The 25,187-nt window shown below is 36.0% G+C and overlaps 1 protein-coding gene across 1 annotated transcript in view; it reads left to right on the top strand.

Moving 5' to 3' along the window:
- Positions 1 to 2,755: 2,755 nt before the first annotated feature.
- The window catches only part of TAF7L (TATA-box binding protein associated factor 7 like), a gene marked incomplete at both ends in the record, with an annotated part of 35,686 nt that continues 13,254 nt past the window's right edge, over positions 2,756 to 25,187 (top strand). Inside the window, 11 exons of the mRNA XM_081277719.1 lie at positions 2,756 to 2,821; positions 3,616 to 3,694; positions 8,050 to 8,183; positions 9,068 to 9,194; positions 9,404 to 9,459; positions 14,755 to 14,796; positions 15,888 to 16,032; positions 16,373 to 16,483; positions 16,917 to 17,174; positions 17,370 to 17,482; positions 18,633 to 18,692. Of these exons, the coding sequence (XP_081133845.1) occupies positions 2,756 to 2,821; positions 3,616 to 3,694; positions 8,050 to 8,183; positions 9,068 to 9,194; positions 9,404 to 9,459; positions 14,755 to 14,796; positions 15,888 to 16,032; positions 16,373 to 16,483; positions 16,917 to 17,174; positions 17,370 to 17,482; positions 18,633 to 18,692 (1,191 nt within the window). The remainder of the gene's footprint in view (positions 2,822 to 3,615; positions 3,695 to 8,049; positions 8,184 to 9,067; positions 9,195 to 9,403; positions 9,460 to 14,754; positions 14,797 to 15,887; positions 16,033 to 16,372; positions 16,484 to 16,916; positions 17,175 to 17,369; positions 17,483 to 18,632; positions 18,693 to 25,187) is intronic.

Genomic DNA, 25,187 nt, shown 5'->3' on the forward strand with positions numbered 1-25,187 from the left:
AAGAGAAGCTTCCAGTGCTTTTATGTGAGATTCAGATTCAAAACTCAGATCCCAGTTAATGGTCTACAGAGTATTAGCTCATTAGCTAATACTATTATTATTATTATTATTAGTAGTAGTAGTAGTAGTAGTAGTAGTTAATATTATTAGTATTAGTTAATATTAATATTATTAATATTAGTTCATTAGCTGAAGTTTTTATTCCAACTAAAGATATAAGATCTTATAATTTCCTGCATAGCATAATGTCCTTAGAACATAAGAGGCCTTTGTCAGGTTTCATGTATGTAGTTGCTTTCTTTCACCTTTGAGAAAAAGCCTTCCTCAGAAGCAAGGGCCCTAATTCTCAAAGTGCAAGCCATTACAGATACATCCTAAATAAATGGAAAAAAGATTATAAATAATTATTAACTTGGGATCCTGTATTCCGTCTTCAGGGGATGTATTCTAAGGACTTGAATTTAGTATGTGAAACAGATACCCACACTCCCATGTTCATTGGAGCATTATTCACAATAGCCAATTTATGGAATCAACCTAGATGTTGATCAACAGATAAAATTATTAATGAAAATGAGGTATATATAACAGTGGAATACTCTTCAGCATTAAAAAGGAATTTTTGTCATTTGAAAGCAACATAGATGAGCCTGGAGAACATTGTGTAAGTGAAATGTGCCAGGTACAGAAAGAGAAAAACCACATATTCTCACTTACATGTGGACCTTAAATCAATCAAACTCATAAAAGCAGAGAGTACAGTGATAGTCACAAAAGGCTAGTGGGGGGATGGAGAGATGTTAGTTAAAGTGTAGAAAGTAGCACTCAGCAAGGAGGAATAAATTATAAGTATTTGGGCAGACCCCAGCAGCTGAAAGCCAGGCAGAAGTAGTGGTCTGGGACAAGACATTCCTGTTCTGGTCCCACCAAGGCTGCAATTGCAGTGGCTGCTGTACATTACAGCCTCATCTCAGCTCAAAATGAACTATATCCCTGGCACTGCCAGCCTCATCAAGGACATTCACAAAAAGCACTTGGTCCTGCTTCAAGATGGAGGCTTTATAAGAAGCATTGATCAATTTGGACATGGAAAAGGAGAGTGATACATCTCTCCTGCAAGTGTCTATTGTAGAAATCTAAGAACAGAGGGTTGAACAGCAGACAGCTAGAAGCAGAGAAGCTGAAAGTTCAAGCCCTTAAAGATCAGGATCTGTCCATTCCTCGGGCAGATACTCTTGATGAGTATTAAGTAATTGCTCAGAGGCTATGCTTTGGAGAGTAGGGACTGTCATTGAATGAAAGTGACATCTTGGTCACCCAACACATTTGAACAGACTGTAGAGTTTTGAAAAGTCATTTTTATTTTTCATTATTTCACATATGCAACATGAAGAAATTATGTGGGATTTTGTTTTTGTTTTTGCTTTGTTTTAAATAACAGAATCATTGTTTAAATAAGCAGTGGCATGGAATCCTTTCACACACTTCACTGTGCAGCCAGCAACCACATGTTTATATTGCTTTTCATATCCCAAAGTAGAGTTTACAGAGGACATTTTTCATTAACTTGTAAATAAAATATGAATCTCAAAAAAATTATAGGTATATAAGGTGATATGTTAATTAGCTAAATGCAGTCATTCCACATTGTATACATGGATCACTAACATCACTGAGTACTCCATAATTATATATGATTATTATTTGTCCAGAAACCCTATCTACTTGGACAAGATTATTTATTTGCTGAAAGTGTATTTTTTTATTTTAATATCAGCATTTATTTTTCATAATTTATTGCATTTCCCATATATATATATATATTCACTTTACAAAAAAGAAAATTGCAGAGATAAATTTCTCATTCTATTTAGATCTGAAAGTGTATTTTTTAAATAAAGGGATCCTTCTTAGGATTGACTTAAATAGCTTTTAGGGGTATTTCAAAGAAGTGGTGGTTTCAAGGATTAAATGAAATAATAGGTTTAAAGCACTCAGTATAGTACGAGGCACATAGAATGTACACAATAAATGTTCACAATGAATAAACTTAATGAGATTTTATTCTATTCATATCACTCCTTCAGAAATGCATCCATTCCACGAAGTTAAGTATACTCATAATGACAGTCTAGCCATGAGAGCTGGACTCCTAAATCCCCCAAGGTAGCTTAGTGCTATTGATGCTCCCTCTAGAGTCATAAAAATCTGACTAATCTCCTATGGATTGCTTAATTCCTATTGGTCCATTAGAGTGGATGAAATATTGAAAATTTAAACTTTGTTAATTTCAAAACATCCTTGAACACTTCTGCAAGTGATTACTGGATTGATTTTAGTCTTTAGTTTGTATACTCTTCCATGCAGAGGTAATTTAGTTTGATTAGGTAGCCACCACTGTGGTGTTGAGTTTGACTCCCTTACTGGAGAGTCTAAAAATATCATTAAGAAGACTAAATCATTTTTCATAACAGTTCTCAGTTCATTTGTTTATCAGATTACATCATGTAATTTGGATTGACTTAGGAAAATTTGCATACTTGGAGGGGAGATATGGTGGAATTTTAGATATAATCAAGATATGTGAAATAAGATGTTGCTGAACTGTACACATCATTCCAGTGAGGATTATGGGCAAGATCTTGTATAATTTAACCAGTACTATCAAAAGTGGTCAGCAGAGGGAGTAAGAGGAGTTTTTAGTGACTTTCTCTTGTTTTTTTTTCCTTTTGTTTTCATGAACCCCAAAACAGAGATGAGTAAAAATCAGGATGAACCTCCTCATGAACTTGAGAACCAGTTTATATTGCGTCTGCCTCCGGTAAGAAACTTTTGTGTCTCAGAGAGAATATCTTTGGTGTAAAAGTATAGTTCTGCTTGGATTCTGTAACATTTCTATTTCAAGCTATAAAAACTGAGAATATTTCCTAGGAATCATATTCTACTAAGCAGTCCTATTCTTGTGTGTATTCTTCTAGCAGCATACATGTCAGCTATCACATGGGTTGATTCCCTGGCAAAACAACTGGGACATATCTAGTCACTTATCACAAACACTAACAGCCTATTCCTGGAAAGCCAAAATAAGGTTTCTAAAATTGTTTTTGTCACTTCAAAAGGGGCAGTGAGAAGGACCAGAACTTTATCTTCTGAGAATTGATCACCATGCAAGGCTATCAAAGCTCATCTCAAACATTGTGTTTGAATCTCTTCCCCCATTGATACATATACTCAAACATTATTTAGCTTAGGAAGCTGTGTTAGGGATGGGACTCAAAAAGATAGTTCTCCAGTTGGGGTTAATTAATATACCTAGTAAATGGTAGCAAAGCCTTTTCTTAGCAACTACTACTGAAGGGTAGTAGAGAGGGGCAGAAATTTAGAGCTGAGAGAAGATACTAACTATAGCTACTAAAAGATAATGATGAAATTGGAGTTGTCCTTATCCTAATTTAATGTATATAATGCATGGTCTCTCTTGGTACATGGAATTGTTAGAAACATTTGGGATATGTAAGGTTTTATTTAAGGGAGGGTTCTATTTGATATATCTTTTCTATTTGATGCTGAATACACAATTAACACTTGTGATTTTTCAATTTACCTCTTTTGTAGGAGCATGCTTCTACTGTCAGGAGCTTAATACATTCTGGAACTGTCAAAATGAAGGATAAACTAAAAATTGACTTATCTCGTAAGTAGTTAATATCCATTCACCATACACTGAATAATGATTTATTAAGTGGTTGCCATGTGCCAGGCATTGTGCTAGGTACTAAACATGTGAAAAAGAATAGATTAGGTAGCCACCACTGTGGTGTTGAGTTTGACTCCATTACTGGGGCTGATGTTGTGGCTCAGTGGTAGAGCACTTGCCTAGCATGTGTGAGGCACTGGGTTTAATTCTTAGCACCACATATAAATAAATAAATAAATAAATAAATGTCCATCAACAACTAAATTTTTTTAAAAAAAAGAATGGAGTATAGTCTCTATCTTGATGGAATCATGGTTTAGAGAGCCACACACAGAGTGTTAGCCATCAAAAATATAAATAATAGCCGGGTACAGAGGTGCATGCTTGTAATCCCAGCAGTTCAGGAGCTGAGACAGGAGAATCTCCAGTTCAAAGCCAGCCTCAGCAATATCAAGGTGCTAACCAACTCAGTGAGACCCTGTCTCTAAATAAAATACAAAATAGGACTAGGGATGTGGCTTAGTGGTCAAGTACCCGTGAGTTCAATCCCTGGTACTGAAAAAAAAAAGTAGAAACAATAAAAAATGCTGGAGAAGATATGGAGGAAATGGAACTCTTTTACACCATTGGTGAGATTGTAAATTAGTACAACCACTATGGAAATTAGTATGGAAGTTCCTCAAAAGACTAGGAATGGAACCCCCATTTGACCCAGCTATACCACTCCTCAATATTTATCCTAAAGTATTAAAATCATCATACAACACCGATGCATGCATACCCATGTTTATAGCAGCACAATTCACAATAGCTAAACCATGGAACCCACTTTGGTATCCATCAGCAGATGTATGTATAAAGAAAATATGGTATATATATATACAATGGAGGTTTATTTAGCCATAAAGAAAAATGAAATTATGTCATCTGCAGGAAATGGATGGAACTTAAGAATCTTATGTTAAGCAAAATAAGCCACACTCAGGAGGTGAAAGGTCACATGTTTTCCTTCATATGTGGAAACTGGAGAGGAAAATGTAAAAGAAAGGTGTGCAAGGGGAGGATCTCATAAAAATCAAAGGAAAATCAAGAGAGTAGAGGAAAGGAACCAGGGGGAGGGAAAAGGGGAGGGCATAGTAAATATTGGGGAAAGATATTGGCCAAATTATATTGTGTGTATGTATGGATATGTAACAACAAATACCACCATTATGTACAACTATAATGTACCAATAAAACATGGAAAAAAAGCAAGAAAAATAAGTTTTGATGAGGATGTGGAGAAAAGGAAACCCTTGCACACTGTTAGTGGAAATGTAAATCACTACAGCCATCAGTATGAAAGTTCCTCAACAAACTAAAATTAGAACTACCGTATGATCCCACAATTCCATTTATGGGAATATAAATTGAAATTTGAAATTGAAATCAGTATGTTGAAGGGATAGCTGTAATCCCATATTTATTGTGGTACTATTCATAATAGCTCAGATATTGAATTAACCAAGTGTCCATCAAGGAATGAATAGATAAAGAAAATTTTGGTACTCTATGGGAGTACTATTCAGTCTTTAAAAGGAGTGAAATTCTGTCGTTTGGAACAACATGGATTAATATTGAAGACATTGTGCTAAGTCAAATAAGCCAGGCACAGAAAAACAAATATAGTATGACCTCAAAAATCGAGTTCATACCAGAAAGTTGATTGGTGATTACCAGAGACTGATGAGCACTGGTGGGGGAAGAGAGAGGGAATAGGGAATTGCTGGTCAGCAGGTTCAAAGTTTTGGCTAGACAGAAGGGATAAGTTTTCAGATCCATTCACAGCAGGGTTACTATACTCAGTAATAATATATATTTCAAAATAACAAAAAAGTTAATTTCATTTCTCTTCTTTTTATTTCTTATGAGATAGGAGCTTGCTATGCTGCCAAGGTGCTTATACTCCTAGATTTAATCAATACTTCTGCTCCCAAGTAGCTAGAACTATAGGCCACACCACCATGCCTAGCAAGAAAGTAAATTTCAGCTGGGCATAGAGGTACATGCCTGTAATCCCAGTAGCTCTGGAGGCTGAGACAGGAGGATTGTGAGATCAAAGCCAGCCTCAGCAAAAGCGAGGCACTAAGCAACTCAGTGAGACCCTGTCTCTAAATAAAATATAAAATAGGGCTGGGGTGGAGGCTTAGGGGTTGAGTGCCCTTGAGTTCTATCCCTGGTACCCTCCCCAAAAAAGTAAATTTCAAATGTATCACTCCAAAAACTATTAAGCAAAGCTATGTTAATTACGTTGATTTAATCATTCCACATTGTATACATATATCAAAGCATCACATTGTACCCCATAAATGTAATATGATTGTCAATTAAAAATCATGTTAATTCTAAAAAAAGCCCAAAGAAAAAGTAAATAAATGCTTTCATCTAGAGTTTGCTTAAAACACACACCAAATAAATAGTTAGCCAGGTGTGGTGGCGCACATCTGTAATCCCAGCAGTTTGGGAGGCTGAGGCAGGAGGATTGCAAATTCAAGGCCAGCCTGAACAACTTAGCAAGGCCCTAAGCAACTTATCAAGGCCTTGTCTTACAATAAAAAATAAAAGGGCTGGGAATGTGGCTCAGTGTTTAAGTGCCCCTGGGTTCAATCCTCAGTACCAATAGATAGATAGATAGATAGATTGATTTTTGTTAGCTTTCTTAAAATACAGAAAAGTGTATAAAGAAGAAAATAAAATGTGGCCAATAATCCCACTACTCACTTAACTCTATTTAACTTTATTAACTCTATTTTCACTTTAAAAATAAAAGATGATACAAGTTCATGGTTAGAAAACTTAAAACAGATAAATTCAAAAGGAAAAATGAAGCTTGCCTGCTTCAGTGTCCCAACCTTGATACCAAATATAGCCAGTATTAATTCTTTCTTCTTGTGTTTTCTTACAGAGAAAGTTTTATATATAATACTATAAATTATCTCTCTGTATTTTAAAAGTTAATTCACACAAAAAGATTTTGTTAAACATGGTTCTGCATCTTCTGTTTTCACTTAATATTAGAAAATTATACCAAAATCCTCTTTTATTCATATTGGAGACATTTGAGCATGACTTAGAGTTCAGAACATTTCTGAAGTATAGAGTTTTATCATTGTGAAGCCAACTAGAATTTTTTTTAAAATTTCTATTTATTTTTATGTGGTGCTGAGGATCGAACCCAGTACCTCACACATGCGAGGCAAGTGCTCTACCACTGAGCCACAACCCCAGCCGCTCCCAGCTAGAGATTTTAACTTGATATGTAGCATCAATGTAAGATCACACTCTTTCTTCATCCAACCCTTTGAAAACACATATATGATGACATTATTGAATGTCTCTTAAAAAATAAGGAATGTGGGACTGGGACTGCAGCTTAGTGGTAGAGCACTTGCCTCACATGTGTGAGGCACTGGATTTGATCTTCAGCACCACATAAAAATAAATTAAATAATGATATTGTGTCCATCTACAACAACTAAAATTTTTTTTAAATAAAGAATGTATCTGTTGTCAAAAGTTGTGTAGAAACAGGCACTTTCCATACATTACTGGTGGGAATGCAAATTGTTTAACCCTTCTGTTGGGAAATGTGGCAATACCTAATAAAATTACAGGTACATTTACCTTTCAGTCCAACGAGTGACTTTGTGGGCCTGTACCCCAAAGACATACTTTCGTCAATAAAACAAAAATATGTGTGCAGGAGGTTATTCATTATAAAATGCTTTGTAATTGTAAAGTTTTGAAATAAATGTAGATATATGGGAGAGAGATTAAGTGAGTGATTATATAAACTACGATAAATCCACAAGGAGTACTATGCATCTATTAAAAAAAGAATGATCAAGATTTCAATGAACTGATATGGTATGCCTTCCAGAATACACTGTTAAAGTTAAAAGAGGAATGCTAAAAAGAATATATATGATATTCTATCCTCTCTATAAAAAGAAAGTGATCCATGAAAAAAATTAAAAATAAATAAAATAAGGAATTTATTTAAATGAATTGAATTTGCCTTTCTGGATGAAAATGATAAATTTTCTCCTTCAACCAAATTTAGTTCACAATCATTACTAAGAAACTTAGCTACTTTTGAATGAGTGACATATGCTGGGATAATGAACTCCATGTACTCTCCCTTCTTTTCTCTCAGAATTTACCAATTGTGTACATAGTTCTAACATTTTGAGAAATAGTGGGTTTCACTGAAAAACTAATCTGTCCCACATAAGTCTTCATTATTTAAAACCTAGGAGGCTTAGGAATTCATCAGGAAAATGTCAACTTTAATCTTCTCTTCTTCTCTTTAGCTGATAGACGTCATGCAGTTGTTGAGGTAGAAGATGTCGCACTATCTGCTAAGCTGGTTGATTTGCCTTGTGTCATTGGAAGCCTGAAAACTCTTGATAAAAAAAACTTTTACAAAACTGCAGATATTTCCCAGGTATGAACTAATTGTCTTAGTATTCTAGCCCTCACATCCTTCAAGAATCCCTTTTGTTTTCTCCCATTACTCCTTTCTACTTGGTGAAAGATTACTTGCCATTTCTGATTTCCAGATAAATTGCACAGGAAAAAAATTAACTTCTGATTTAGTGTTTTATCTTGAAATTTCCCTACCTTATTTCATTCAAATATCTTTTATAATCACCTACTTGCCATTTATAGTGACTTTTATTAATTAAAAGATACGGGGCTGGGGTTGTGGCTCAATGGCAGAGTGCTTGCCTAGCATGTGTGAGGCACTGGGTTCAATTCTCAGCACCACATATCAATAAATAAAATAAAGGTTCATTGACAACTAAAAAAAAATAAAAAATACGAACAGCTGGAATCTTCTGAACTTTAACATAAAGTAGTATGTTAACTCTGGAGCTTTAAATTGGTTCTTATTCATCATCTCTATTATTGCTTTCTAATTTCTTTTCTAGATCAAAATGCTAAGATGTATGCATTTTTAACATATTCTCTCTGCAATGGTAAACACTCCAGTTAAAAAAAAAGTTCACAGTCTATACACAGTGCTGTTGGAGAGAGGAGAGAGAGGGGAGAGAGAGAAAGAATAAGAATGAGAGAGTGAGAAAGAATTTGAAAGCAAGAGAGAGAATATGAATGTATATTACATAATACTAGGTTTTCTGGAAATACCAAGTATCAGTCTCCTCTGTGCTCCAGGATATATGGTGGTAAGAATGTTCATGATTCATTACTAACCCAAGATTTGTGGCTATAGTCAACTTTTTATCTTTGCTACTAAAAGGTATTGTGTAGTTGGACACAATACCTTTATTTTATTTATTTATTTTTATGTTTTATCTTTGCATGTAGATGCTTGTGTGCAGTGCTGATGGTGATCTTCACTCTTCTCCGGAAGAACCAATTACCTCTACTGATGCCAATATAACAGGGAATAACGAAAGGGAAACAGAAAAAAAATATATCTGGAAGCATGGCAGTAAGTCACCTGCCCCTTGCTCATTCTGGCTGACTGTATTTATCTGCTGAATCAGGGACCCCTTTCCTGGTTTATTAGACTCACAAACATTCTTAAAGGAAGGCATGTCATGAACCAGTAGCTTATAGTATGATCCCTCTATCAAATTTTGATAGACATGTAGATACCTTCAGTTATAAGTATGTTTCACCATGTTGTATTTATTTTAGTTACTCCACCACTTAAGAATGTCAGAAAGAAAAGATTCCGGAAAACAAAACAAAAGGTGAGTCTCATGCTATTTGTGTGTCTGCTGGGTGGATGAGAAGAGGATAATGAGCGGGAAGAAAAGGAAGAAAGTCAGTTAAAAATTAATTTGCTCATTCATTTATGTTCATTAAACATTTGAAAGTGGGCTAAATGTTTGACATTGTGTGTTAGACATTGGGAATATAGCAATGAATAAAAATAGACCTGTTTTTAAGGCTAGTTGTTAGGGGTCTGGAAAAGACCATGAATTTGAAACTCATGTTTTTATTTTTGGATTTCAAGATATAGGTTTTTTTAAATATTTATTTTTAGTTGTAGTTGGACACAATACCTTTATTTTATTTACTTATTTTTATGTTGTGCTAAGGATTGAACCCAGGGTGCACACATGCTAGGTGAGTGCTCTACCACTGAGCCACAACCCCAGCCCTCAAGATATAGTTTTAAAATGAACCCATGTAGAACCTGAGATTTGGGAATTACTTCAGGCTTGCAGAAACTTTGGTAAGCTACAGGAGTACTGTGGTTTGACTTATTTTGTTCAATTGAACTTTTTATTTTGAAATAATTTTAGATTCACATGTAATTTTAAGAAATAAAAGAGAGCTACTATATGCCCCTTTCCCAGTTTCCCCCATTATATCATTTTTCAAATGTATAATATAATAATTATAAACAGGAAACTAACATTATTACAGTTCACCAGTCTTATTCAAATCCCATGTTACTTGTACTCATGTGTTTGGTGCATGTATTTAGTTTTATGCAGTTTTATCCCATGTGAAGGTTTATGCACTCACCTACATTGTTAGAATACTATACTTCCATCACCTCAAGGATCTCTCAACTTGCCCTCATATAATCATACCCACCTCCCTTCTACCTTACACTCCTGGTTTTTCATCTCTGTAATTTTTAGGATATCATCTATGTGGAAACATACAGTATATAATATCTGAGAGTAGCTTTTTCCCTACTCAGCATAATGCCCTTACGATACATGTAAGCTTTTGCATGCATTAATAGTTTGTTCCTTTTTATTGCTGAGTAGTATTCATTAATATGAATGTACCAATGTGTTTAACTGGACATCTGGGTTGTTTCTAGTTTTTGACCATTTCAAGCAAAACTGTGAACAGGTTTTTTGAGTGAACATAAATCTTCAATTCTCTGGGATAAATGCCCAGGTGTGCAATTATTGGGTTGTATGGCAGTTACATATTTAGTTTCATAAGGAACTGCCATGCTTTTTTCAGAGGAAGGTACCATTTTATATTTCCACCCCAATAATGTGATTCAGTTTATCTACCTCTTCATCAACATTAGGTGTTGTCATCTTTTAGTCAGCTTTTTCACTGCTGTGATTAAAAGACCTGACCAGAACAGTTGTAGAGGAGGAAAGGTTTATTTGGGACTCACAGTTTCAGAGGTCTTAGTCCATAGAAGGCTGACTCCATTTCTCAGGGCTCAAGGTAAGTCAGAACATCATGGAGGAGGAGTGTGTCAGAGAGAAGCAGCTCACATAGTGATCAGGAAGCAGAGAGACACTCCACTCACCAGATCCAAATATATACCTTAAAGCCACATGCCCAATTTCCCCCTCCTCTAGCCTTACCCTACCACTTTAGTTACTACTTATTTAGTTAATCCCTATCAGGTGATTAATTCCCTAATTGGGTTAAGACTCTCACAACCCAGTCATTTCTCCTGTGAACCTTCTTGCATTGTCTCACATATGAGCTTTTGGGGGATACCACATCTAAACCATAACATTCCATCCCAAGCCCCCAAAGGCTCATGCTTATTTGATGATGCAAAATACATTTAGTCCATTCCAAAGAGTCCCCATAGTCTCAATAGTTCAGAGATTGCTCAATATTCAAGTCCAAAGTCTTTTCTGAGGCTCAAGACAACTCACATTTTGAGCTCCTGTAAAATTAAAAGCGATTTACAAGTACCCAGTATATAATGGTACAGAGTAAACATTTCCATTTCCAAATTAGGGACATAGAAAGAAGGGATAGGACCAAGGGAAAATGGAAATCCAGCTGGGCACACAAGTCCTGTAGCTCTATGTCCAACATCTGGGGCACATGGCATTGTGATGTTCTCTCCAAAAGGCTTTTATAACTCCACCCCTGTGGCCATGTTGGTTACAATGCAAGTGGCTTTTCTTTGGCTTGTCTCTGCTCAATTCCTGTGGCTTTCCTAGGACAGTATCCCATGTCACTGGCATTTCTTAATCTCGGGGGTCTCCACGGCAGCTTTGGCTTCCTCCTCAAATCTCCATACCTTGCTTTCTCAGAGAGTGCTTGCAGGGACTCAGACCCTGCTGCAATTTGCCTGGCTTCCAAGGCCTTCCTTTGAAATCTTGGTGGAAGCCTCCATGACCCCCTAACTCCAGCATCCTGCATTCCTGCAGAACCAGCACCATGTGGTTGACGCCAAGGTCTGCTGCCATCTTGAGCAGTACCAAGCCTCCATGGACCCTAGCTGCAGCAGCCTCTCAGTGTCTGGGTGGCTGAGCATATTGAAAAAGCTTTCCAGGTCCCCTTGTACAGAAGGATTCCTCACTGGTCTCTTCTCAAGAGAATTTTCACTTTTACTCCCTTGAGCCTGAGAGAGGTGTGGTCTTGCCAGCTCCTGAGATGCCCTTAAGCCATCTTTCTAATAGTCTCTAGGCAAAGTCCTTAGCATTTCTTTAGTGTCAGTAATGTCTTTAACAACTGCAACTTTCTTAGCTCCAGTTTTACTCCTGCCTTTCAAGTTCAAGTTTTTCAAATATTTCTGCTCTGCTTTCTGCTCCTGAATATCACAATAAATTTGGCTAAAATTTGCCAGCAATATCTTTGCTGACATCTGAATGCTATGTTACCTAGACATTTCTTCTACCAGATTATAAAGTCTATTGCTTGGGGACTGAGGTTGTGGCTCAGTTGGCAGAGTGCTTGCCCAGCATGTTTGAGGCACTGGGTTTGAGTCTCAGCACCACACATAAATAAAAAATAAAGGTCCACTAACAACTAAAAAAAACATTTAAAAAAGTAAGTCCATTGCTTTTTTTTTTTAAAGAAAGAGTGAGAGGAGAGAGAGAGAGAGAGAGAGAGAGAGAGAGAGAGAGAGAGAGAGAGAGAGAGAGAATTTTTTTAATATTTATTTTTTTAGTTCTCGGCAGACACAACATCTTTGTTGGTATGTGGTGCTGAGGATCGAACCCGGGCCGCACGCATCCCAGGCGAGCGCGCTACCGCTTGAGCCACATCCCCAGCCCCAGTCCATTGCTTTTAAAATCATCTCCACAGAAAGTCTCAGGACAGGGGCAAAATGTAGACAACTTCTCAGCCAGAACATAACATGAATGGTATGAATGGCCTCTATTCCAAATTCCAATAGAGTTCTCCTTTTCTGAACCCTCTTGAGCCCTGTCTTCACTGACCACAATCCTATTGGCATTCTGGTCTTCTGAGCTCCCTTATAATAGCCCTGTAAACTCCACTTACAACAATCTAAAGCATTTCCAGCTTGCACTGCCACACATCTCAAAATTCCTCTCACCAATTCCCAAAAGATCAAAAACCACACGGTCAGGCTAATCACAGCAACAAATCCCACTCTCAGTACCAATTTCTGTTTTAGCCAGCTTTTCCACTGCTGTCACTAAAAGACCTGACCAGATCAATTGTAGAGGAGGAAAGGTTTATTTGGGGGCTCACAGTTTCAGAGGTCTTAGTCCATAGAAGGCCAGCTCCATTCCTTAGAGCTCGAGGTAAGGCAGGACATCATGGAGGAAGAGTGTGGCAGAGGAAAGCAGCTCACATGGTGATCAGAAAGCAGAGAGACTCCACTCACTAGATCCAAATATATACCTAAAGCCACACCCCCAATTCCCACCTCCTCCAGCCACACCTTACAACTTCAGTTCCCACTTAGTTAATCCCTGAGGATTAATTCATTAATTTGATTAAGACTCTCACAACCCAATCATTTCTCTGTGAACCTTCTTGCATTGTCTCACACACGAGGTTTTGGGGGGTATACCACATCTAAACCGTAACATTCTGCCTTTGTTCCCCAAAAGCCATAATATCACCATTTTTAAAAATTTAAAAAAATTTAACCATCCTGATAGGTATATAGTGATTTCATTGCAATAATAATTTGTATGTATTTCCCTGATAGCTACAATATTGAACATCTCATGTGTTCATTTTGCACAGATACATACATTTTAGTAAAGCATCTGTTCATGCCTTATGCTCATTTTCTGAAATGACTTTATTGTTGTGTTTGAAGAGTTTTCCTTATATACTGAATACAAGTCTTTGATCATATGTGTAGTTTGCCAGTATCTTCTCCTAGACTGTAGCTTCGTCTTTTCGTCCTCTTTACAGGATCTTTTGAAGGGCAAAAGTTTTAGTTTTGATGAGGTCTAATTTATTAAATTTATTTTCTTTAAGGGATCTTGCATTTTGTGTTAAATCTAAGGAGTCTTTCTTAGCCCAGATCCCAAATACTTTCTCCTTTTTCTTTTCTAAAAGTTTTACATTTTATACTTAAGTCTCCAATCCATTTTTTAGTTCATTTTGTAAAAGTATAAGGTTTAGTTCCAGGTTCATTTTTTTTTTTTGCTTAAGAATGTTCAATTGATCCAGCACCATTTATTATTCTTCCTTTATTGTATTATTTCCTTCACACCTTTGCCAAAAATCAGTTGGACGTATTTGTGAGTGTTTATTTCTGGGTTCTTTATTCTGTTCAACTGATCCATGTGTCAATCTCTCCAGCACATCTCAAAGCAATGTTTTAAAAATCAGAAAACTTCTCACTTCATTTTTCTTTGTCAAGATGGTTTAAACCATTCTAGAGCCTATATATTTCTGTATAAATTTTAGAATAAGCTTGTTTGTATCTACAAAAAGCCTTGCTTTGATCAGAATTGCATTAAACTTATAGATCGGATTGGGGAGAACTGATATCTTTACTCTTGAGTTTTTCAATCCATGTGTTGCCTGGGCTTTATACTCTTGTTAGTCAGCAGCATTTATTGAGGGCCTACTAAATGTAAAACTAAGTTCAGAATAGTTGTATGGGGCTGGGGTTGTGGCTCAGCATTAGAGCACTTGCGTAGCATGTGCGAGGTACTGGGTTCAATCCTCTGCACCACATAAAAATAAATAAATAAAATAAAGGTATTGTGTCCAACTAAACTTAAAAAAATATTAAAAAAAGAATAGTTATAGCACTCTTGAAGCTTTACTGAAATAGAGCAATCATAAAATAACTTCACTGTTTATTATGTTTTATTTCATAGACTGCTGATTTCAAGCAAGTTGAAGAAATCACCTTTACTGAGGTAGAAAAATCATAATGTAACATCATCATTTACTTTTAATGTGTTTAAATAGCTCACTAGTTTCAAACAAATAATATAAATTATAAAGGTTACTTCTGAGCCTTCCTTCTCACTTTTAACACCCACTCCCCATATACATATACTAGATTTGATTTCCTGAATAATGAATTCATTGTTGAATGTCCAGTAATTCCTAAATGAAAAGATACAGTGTGGCCAGTGGCCCTGTATATTCCAGTCTGCTTTTTATGTGATTGTATTTCAAAAGCCACTCCTTGGAAGCCAGGATTCACTCTTACCAATATTTATTTACAATTAATTGCTTATTTCCTCTTGATTTCTATTTGTGGCATGACAAATTGGTTGCTGTGGAGATAATTGTCTAAAACTGAGTTAAAGGGAGAACATGTAGTTAGGATTAAGTTTTTGTAGGAACATCTCTAATAATAAAGATACAGGGAGGTGAAATCTAGGAATTTGGATCTTTAAACCAAATTATTTCTAAATAACTAATAGGTATTATAGTTCTTTGCCAGTAAGAATCAGGGCAAATAAGTAATAACTGAGCCTAAGGATTGTACCTCTGAAGGAGGTCTTTACTATAGAATTGCAGGCTGAAAAGTTTAAATGTCTCAAATAATTTGTTTAATTGGGAATAATAAGCTTACTTTACAAATATATAGACCCTGGCTAAAGATTCTTTCATAAATATCACACTATTTTTAAAATTTATTTATTTTTTATTTATATATGATAGCAGAATGCATTACAATTCTTATTACACATATAGAGCACAATTTATCATATCTCTGGTTGTATACATAGTATATTCACACCAATTCGTGATAAATATCACTATTTAAAATAGAACATTGAAGGGCTGGGGTCGTGGCTCAGTGGTAGAGTGCTTGCCTCTCATGTGTTAGGCATCGGGCTTGATCCTCAGCACCACATAAAAATAAATAAATAAAGGTATTGTAGCTACAACTAAAATATATATATTTTTTAAATAACAATGAATAAAATAGAACTTTGAGCATCTAGGATGAGCATGTGATGAGCACTAATCATTTCAATTCCTTGGTATATAGGAAAAAAGCAATCCTGCAAAGCATAGCTTGTCAAATGAAGCCACTGGTATTCCCTCCTGTACTTTGCTTCAGTACATTGACTCTCCAGATGTGGAGAAAGAAGTGAAGAGACTGCTGTGTTCAGATGCTGAAGCTGTCAGTGCCCGTATCCTTTGTACCAAATATTTTCTGTATAGTCTATTCCACCCCATGTGCATGTGCTGACAAATGTCACTTCCAGTATTTGTGAACCAATTTTGAAGTATATATACAGTACTTGAGATTTTTGAGAAATGTTACTTAATAAATAGGAACAGTAAATACATGTAATAGAAATTTATTTATTGTGTAATTTAATATAAGCCACATCTCCACACTAGGAATACAGATACAAATGACTTAAAGTTGGACAAAATTAAATAGCACTTTTAGCAAAGAGCTTCTTCCATTTCAACAGTGCCTTCTCCCTTCCCTTTGTTTTTCCCTTGACTGCCTCTTCTTTTCAGGATGGGAAGTCATTGCTGATGATGAAACCAAGGAAATAGAAAGTCAAGGCTGCATTCCAGGCTTTCCAATATCCCCAGGAATGAGTGGCTACAAGCAGGGCCATATCTCAGGTATTTTAGTAAAGACAGAGCGGGAGCTTCAGATAGGTGCAGGCATTAACTGTATGCCAGATCATTATTCAGAGATTCACAGGCCAGTCATAGAAAAAGGATACCTTTGTCCTTCTTCCATTTTATTGGTTCTCCAGTGCCTTAAGTGTTCTAGATTAGAATTCTACCTCTCATCCATCCCTGGTATTCAACTTCCTATGGACCCTTAGATTCTCTAAATGTCTTGGTCATGGAATACATGAATGAATGTTAGTGTTTGTATTTCCTCTCCTTGTTTCATGAAGGGAATAATCTTCCTGCAAGGAAAAAAATACATTTATAAAATACACTGATTGCCCAGTGGATTTGAGGGTAAGGAGAATAATTGTATCTGGAGTGGGAGTCATTTGCAAAGCTTCAGAGTTTTCATTCTCCTTTTGTTTAAAACCAATAGAATATGATATGCTTCCGGAGATGTTCAGTGATTCCAGCAGTAATAATCATGATGACGAGGATGAGGATGACGATGAGGAGGAGGAGGAAGAGGAGGAAGATGATGATGAAGATGATGAAGATGATGAAGATGAAGATGATGAGGAGGAAGAGGAAGAGGTCGAGGAAGATGATTCTGAAGAGGCTCTAGAAAGGGAGCTACAGGCCAAAATTTTTGAATGTAGCCAGTATGAGACAAAGGAAAGTGTCAATTCAATAGGTAAGTTAGAGGAAAAGACAAGGGATGGGATAGAGATGAGTGGCAGTGCTAAAGCCTAAGGCTAAATACACAACAGATGGAAGACCAAATTTGAGAGTACTTGCTTAGATATCTAGTGGTTTTACTTTACTTGAATCTCAGTCTATTAGTTTAGGCTACATTCAAACATATAAAGTCTCTCTCTACTTCTGTTAGTTGTGGAGATTCAGAAGCACATTCATTACAAGGAGAAAAAGCTCCAGCTGATTCAGAGCAAAGCACAAAGACAAAAGGATCTCTTCAGAAAAGTGGAAAACCTGACTCTCAAGGTAAGTTATTGATGGCTGGTATAAAGAAATCCTGATATCTTACTTTCAAAATCTCTATCTTTGTATTTCCACACATATATTTCTACAGTATTTTTATTCATTCATGAACATAAAAAAAAAACTTTTAGAAACTTCCAATAAAACCCTGTTTCATTTTACCTACATAATTTTGGTCATCTAATGTAAGCATTTCATAGAGGGTAACAGGTGACTTGACAAAAGAAATGCCAGTATTGAGCATTTACTATGCAATTAGCACATAAAGAGCTTTTATTTATTTTTTTTTACATAAAGAGCTTTGTATCATCTCATTTCATCTTCAGAGCTCTGAAACAGATACATTCATCATTCCCATTTTATAATTAAAGAATTGAACCTCAAAGAGGTTTAAGTAACTAAGAATCACAATAAATGGTAGGGCATAGATTTAACCCTGTTATTTGTACCAAAATGTACTCATTTCAGTGAAAAGAATTAGCTAAATTCATTTTTAAATTTTTCTGATGCATGCTTAAATAAGAACAAATATGTTGCCTTATTTTTATTATTACATATTTAAGAGCATCAACAAAAGGAAAATGTGTGTTTAGGCAACATTTGCTTTCCTCATGATAGTGAGAGAAATTCTGAAGCATCTGGATAATTATTTACGAGATTTCATTCCCTGTAGAACGGTAGTCATAGAAGGGGAGCAACTTTACACAAAATGTACCCACTATGGGAGTTTTCTTTTAGAATAGCCAAAGATAATAGCTATGAACATATTCCGAAAAATATACGTATGTGGTATTATTATGGTTATTGTTACTATGAGTGCTATTACTTAAGATTAGCAATATTCTGCTGTAGTGAGTGGAAATTGAGTAGGAATCAGAAGTGGAGGAGAAATTAGCACCAGAATCCAAGACCGCTTCTTTAATAGGTCCCTATTGCCAAATGATTTATGCTAAACTACTCTGCTGTGTAGAGTGTATGAAATCAAAGAGGTAGCACATAGTTAGGGAGTAGTTTTTACACACTAATTTCTTGAAAAGGAGTGTATTTTATATAACTGAAAGTTTTCTTATCAAATCATTTAACGAAGTGTTTCCCTTGGTTCTCTTTTCCTTTGAGACTCAGCAGTAATCATTCATACAATTTTGTTTTCCAGAGTCATCTACACTCTGTGCTGGAGAGGCTTAAGATACAGGAAAAACAAAAAAATGATCAGGTGATAAGTATGTTTTTAAATTAACCAGAAAACATTTGATACAAAGAACTGCCCACCCTACAACTAATCTTATTTCTATTATTATTTTTGGCTATTACTCTCAAAGGAATAGTGGTGAACAAATCTTCTAATAAGGGTATCAGGATAGATCAAGGTCCTTGTGAAAATTCACTCATTTAACAGTGATGGCCTATGGAATGAAAAAGCATTGGGTTACAATGTTGTTTTCATGGAGCCAACACTCTAGCAGGAAATACTGACAGCAAACAAATGATCATACAAATATAAGGGTAAAAATTGTAAGGAAGTGCTATGAAGGAAAAAAAGTTAGTGGTGCTATTAGAATAAAGAGAATCCTAAATTAAATTGAGGGATCATGATAGACCTCTCTGAGAAAATGATATTTAAGCCTAGACCTGAAGAATAAGTCCAAGCCAAGACTGGGATAAAAAGATTCTTTGGGTGGAATAAACATAAGTTTTCACATTGGGAAACAATTTGGCCTCTCTGAGGACCTATGGAATATTTAAACAAGGAAGAGAGTTGCTTAACATAAAGTTGGAGAAGTGGCAGAAGCTGCAGTGTATGGTCCCTTGCAGGAATGATAAGGATTTTTTTTTACATACTCTTCTTCCCCTTATCCTGTTCTTCTATTCTACTGGTCCTCCCTTCCATTTTTTAAAATTTGTTGTAATTAGTTAAACATGACAGTGTACACAAATGGAGCACAATTTCTCATTCCTCTGGCTGTACATGGTGCAGAGTCATACCAGTAGTGTCATCAAACATGTATATAGGGTAATAATGTCTGTCTAATCCTACCATACTTCCCATTCCCTTAGCCCCACCCCTGCCCTCACTCCCCTCTGCAAGATTCAAAGTAAAGTTCCTTCATTCTTTCCTAAGCCCACCCCCCAACTATGGATCAGCATCTGCTTAACATAGCACAGAGTGTTATCAGACGAAACATTTGGCCTTTGGTTTGGGGGGATTGGCTTATTTCACTTAGCATGGTGTTCTCTCGTTCCATCCATTTACCGGCAAATGCCATAATTTCATTTTTCTTTAAGGCTAACTATTATTCCATTAGTATATGTGCCACATTTTCTTTATCCATTCATCTGTTGAAGGGCATCTAGGTTGGTTCCATAGTTTAGCTATTGTGAATTGGGCTGGTATAAACATTGATGTGGCTGCATCACTGTAGTATGATGAATTTAAGTTCTTTGGATATAAACCGAAGAGTGGGATAGCTGTGTCAAATAGTGGTTCCATTCCAAATTTTCTAAGGAATATCCATACTGCTTTCCTAAGTGGTGTGCACCAATTTGTAGTCCCATGAGCAAGGTATGAGTGAACCTTTTTCCCCACATCCTCACCAACATTTATTATTGCTTGTATTCTTTATGATTGCTATTCCAACTAGAGTGAGATGAAATCTTAGAGTAGTGTTGATTTGAATATCTCTAATTGCTGGATATGATGAACATTTTGCCATATGTTTGTTGATCAGTTGTATTTCTTCTTCTGTGAAGTGTCTGTTCAGTTTCTTAGCCCATTTATTGATTGGGTTATTTGTTTTTGTGGTGTTAAGATTTTTGAGTTCTTTATATATCTTGGAGATTAGTGCTCTATCTGATGTGCATGTGGTAAAGATATTTTCCCATCCTGTAGGCTTTCTCTTCACGTTATTGATTGTTTCCTTTGCTGAGAAGAAGCTTTTTAATTTGAATCAATTCCATTTATTGATTCTTAATTTTACTTCTTGCTCTTTAGGAGTCTTGTAAAGGGAGTCAGGTCCTAAGCCAGCATGATGAAGATTTGGGCCTACTTTTTGTTCTATTAAGTGTAAGGTCTCTGTTTTAGTGCCTAAGTCTTTGATCCACTTTGAGTTGAGTGCAGGGTGAGAGAGAGAGAGAGACAGGATTAATTTAATTTTGCTACATATGAATTTCCAGTTTTCTCAGCACCATTTGTTGAATAGGTTATCTTTTCTCCAATGTATGATTTTGGTGCCTTTGTCTACTATGAGATAACTGTATTTATATGGGTTTATCTCTGTGTCTTCTATTTTGTATCATTGGTCTACATGTTTATTTTGATGCCAATACCATACTGTATTTATTACTATTGCTCTGTAGTATAGTTTAAGGTCTGGTATTGGATGCCTCCTGCATCACTCTTTTACTAAGGATTGCTTTGGCTATTCTGGGTCTCTTATTTTTCCATGAATTTCATGATTGCATTTCCTAGTTCTATGAAGAATGTCATTGGGATTTTAATAGGAATTGCATTAAATCTAAATAACAGTTTTGGTAGTTTGGCCATTTTGGCAATATCAATTCTGCCTATCAAAGAATATGGGAGATGTTTTCATTTTCTAAGGTCTTTTTAGTTTCTTTCTTTAGTGTTCTGTAGTTTTCATTGTAGAGATCTTTCACCTTTTTTGTTAGATTGATTCCCAAGTATTTCTTTCCTTCTTTCTTTTTTTTTTTTTTTTTGAGGTTATTGTGAATGGGGTAGTTTTCCTAATTTCTCATGCAGTGGATTCATCACTTATTTATAGAAATGCGTTTGATTTATAGGTGTTGATTTTACATCACGCTATTTTTCTGAATTCATTTATTGCCGCAGTCTGGCTGGGCACAGAATCACGAGCCACTCAAGCAGGAACAAAACTTTTATTTTTGAAAATGCCGCCAATACCCCGTACGCGTCCGGCAAGCAAACCGGTCCACCCACGCGGTCGTGTCTACCGGAACCAGGGCCCCGGACCTCCCCCGGAATTCCCTCCTACTATCCTTCCCCAACCAATGGGAACTCTCCAGGAGTCCCGTAACATGAGTCCCGTAGCAGGCCAAGGTGAACAGCAGGAGTCCAATTTCCATATGAATGTAAATCTTAACATAATCATATCATCTCAATGGCTAGCTGGCATCACCTTACAACCAAAAGTGCCATGCATCATATTATTTGGTTGTGGCTCCTAGCATCTGCCCCCTTCTGTTTAATTAAGCAACAGGCAATGTGGCTAGGGACCATGCCTGTTAGGTATGTCCAATTCAACATATGGTTCTTACCCGTCATCGGAAAACTGACCTCTAGGCGTCAGCCTCCTGTCTTAGGTTGATACCACTGCAACTGAATCATACCCATCACTGACTACCGGTCCAGTATATAGCCATACCTGTGGATAGGCCTATGCACCAGTGGGGGGGGTGAAGTTCTTTGCCTCACCTCTGTTGGCCCCCGAATTTGGCCTTGGTGCCGGTGGGGCGGTGAGGTTCTTTGCCTCACCTCAGTTGGCCCCCAAAATTAGACCATCACTAGTAGAAGGGAGGAGGATACAGAAATGCCATGACATCAAGTCAATTGACCGCTCCTTAGGAAAAATTGTAACACTGGTGACACATCAGCTAAGATACGCCAGCACTACTATAATTCGCTGTATCAACAAATAGAGCACAATGCATACAAGTGATACATAGTCCAGGCAAGTTTTGTAAGCAGTTCAAAGTGGAGGAATCTCTCAATATGTCCATTTCCTCCCAAAATAAATCGACTCAGTGATTGAGCATTACTTGTTGAGTTATTTTTCATTGATGCATCAGTTTATATAGTTTGTTTTGATAATTATTGAAGAAGTTGTAGTTTGGTTTCATCTTTGTCTTCACCGGCACTGGGATGAAAATAGGGATTTTGACAATGATGTTAAGAAAAAAAAAAATGTAACATTTCAACAGGTATTAAGAAAATAATTTTTAGAACAATTTACATTATCCTGAACAGAATTATTAAATATAATGAAAAGGAAAGGTGAAAGTAAACAAACAGATCTGTTAACCTGCTTATTTGTACACATATTAAAACAGTCTTCAACAGCTGTTTACCCAAATTAAATTAAACCATTAAAATCACGTGAATAATAAAAAAAATTTGGATCCATATTTTTATGAGCGCTCCTCATTTATGATATATGGACATACGCACATACAGACATACAACACAAAACAGAAATGTGCACACGTAACATACAACACATAAGACAATAGTAAAGGCCTTTTAGATTTACCTAGGTGAAATCTCCATTGCAATGTTTAAAAACTCCATAGTCAAAAAATAAAACTGATCAGAAAAACATTAATTTATGTCTGTATGAGCTCAAAAATAAAATGGAACTTTATGATGTGGGAAAAAGCAATAATAGATATTGAAAAAAGCATCCTGGTTGATCACTGTCACAGATGTAAGAATAGCCAAGCTGGAGTTCTGGATATCAGCTGTTATGGATTTGAGTCAAATCATCTTCCTTTTGGTCTGTAGAAATTGTTTTGGTTAACCTCTCTGGAATCCAAATCGGCTGCTGTTCTCCCTGTGGAAACACACAGACAGAGCCCTGACTCCAGACTATCACTGTATCAGGACCTTTCCATTGTCCTGTTAGAATATCTTTCCAAAGTACCTTAGGCTTATGTACATTTTTTGGATACAAATGTCTTTCCGCAGCACTAAGCCCTGATGAATCCAAATTTAAAAAGTTTAGAGTAAAAAGGGTTATTTTAAGTTTATCTTTGGGGGATATATACCCCTTTCCAATTCCCTCCTTTTGTTTTAATAAGTACATTTAAATAGTTTGATGAGCTCTTTCAACTATGCCTTGTCCTTGTGGATTGTATGGGATTCCTGTTATATGAGTAATGCCAAATGATGAGCAAAATTGTTTAAAAGAGGTAGAAGTATAACCAGGACCATTATCCGTTTTTAACTGTTTTGGAACGCCCACAGTGGCAAAATTTTGTAAGCAATGAGCTATAACATCTTTAGTTTTTTTCTCCGGCATGAAGGGAGCCCATCAAAAATCTGGAAGAAGTATCAACTGTAACATGTAAATATTTTAATTTTCCAAATTCTGGCAAGTGTGTGACATCCATCTGCCAAATATGGTTAGGTATCAGTCCTCTAGGATTGACTCCAAGATTAACTTGTGGTAAAAATGTCACACAATTTTGACATTGTTTTATTATATGTCTGGCTTGTTCTTTAGTTATTTTAAAACGCTTTTGTAAAGTATTAGCATTGACATGGAACCTTTTATGAAAATTTATAGCTTCTTCTATTGTGGAGAAAATATGTATGTCATGTGTAGATTTATCTGCTAGTTCATTGCCCAAGCTAAGGGCTCCAGGTAATCCTGTATGTGCCCTGATATGTCCTATAAAGAATGGATCTTTTCTGTCCCAGATTAGACTTTGTATAGTGGAAAACAAAGAGAAAACAGTAGAAGAAAGTGAAATCCTACCAGCATCTTCAAGGGATACTGTAGCATTAACTACATACTGACTATCAGAAAATAAATTAAATACAGAATCTTTAAACATCATAAAAGCTTGTAATACTGCATTAAGCTCTACCTTTTGAGCTGATGGTTTGGGTACTAAAAATGTAAAAGTTTGATCAGGAGTAACTAATGCTGCTGAACCATTGTTTGACCCATCAGTGAATATATTTGGAGCATTCATGATAGGGGTTTTTCTTGTCATTTTTGGAAAAACTACAGGATGCTTAGACCAAAAAGACAACAAAGGATTCGATGGCAAGTGATTATCAAATGAAACACTAGATTTACACATGATTATTGCCCAAGTATTTAACTCATTAGCTAACTCATCAATTTGATCCATAGTATATGGAGTAATAATTTTATTGGGAGAAATCCCAAACACTCCCTTTGCTGCTTTTATTCCTTTGAGTATTAATTGTCCTACAGCCTCAGGATATCTAGTAAGAATAGTGTTAGGAGAATAAGATAAATGTATCCACAATAATGGACCTTCTTGCCAAAATACTCCTGTAGGAATATTTTTTGTTGGTAGTACAATAAATAATAAAGGCAAACTTATATCAATTCTATCCAAATGCATATTTTCCATATATGTTTCAATGATTTTTAATGCCTTTCTTGCTTCAGGTGTTAACATGCGGGGTGAATTTGGATCTGATGGACCTTTTAGAATATCAAATAAAGGTCCCAACTCTCCTGTTGGTATGCCTAGATAAGGCCTTATCCAATTTATGTCTCCCAATAACTTTTGAAAGTCATTAAGTGATTTGAGTTGATCTACTCGTATTTGAATTTTTGGTGGACGGACCATGGTTGAGGATAATAGAACTCCTAAATAATTAATTGGAAGATTTAATTGTACTTTATCTATTGCTATCTCTAGATTATAATTTTTTAATAAGTTTGTAAGTGTGGCATAACATTCTAGCAATGTGTTTTTATCTTTATGTGCCAATAACACATCATCCATATAGTGAAATATTTGTAGTTCAGGATTTTTATTTCTAAGTGGCTGGATTGCTTTATTAACATAAATTTGACACATAGTTGGGCTGTTAGCCATCCCTTGAGGGAGTACTTTCCACTCATATCTCTGATCAGGATCTTCATGATTCAGTGCAGGGATAGTAAATGCAAAATGTGGACTATCCTCG

Source organism: Spermophilus citellus (assembly GCF_964194105.1).
Source record: "Spermophilus citellus genome assembly, chromosome: X".
Lineage (NCBI taxonomy): Eukaryota > Metazoa > Chordata > Mammalia > Rodentia > Sciuridae > Spermophilus > Spermophilus citellus.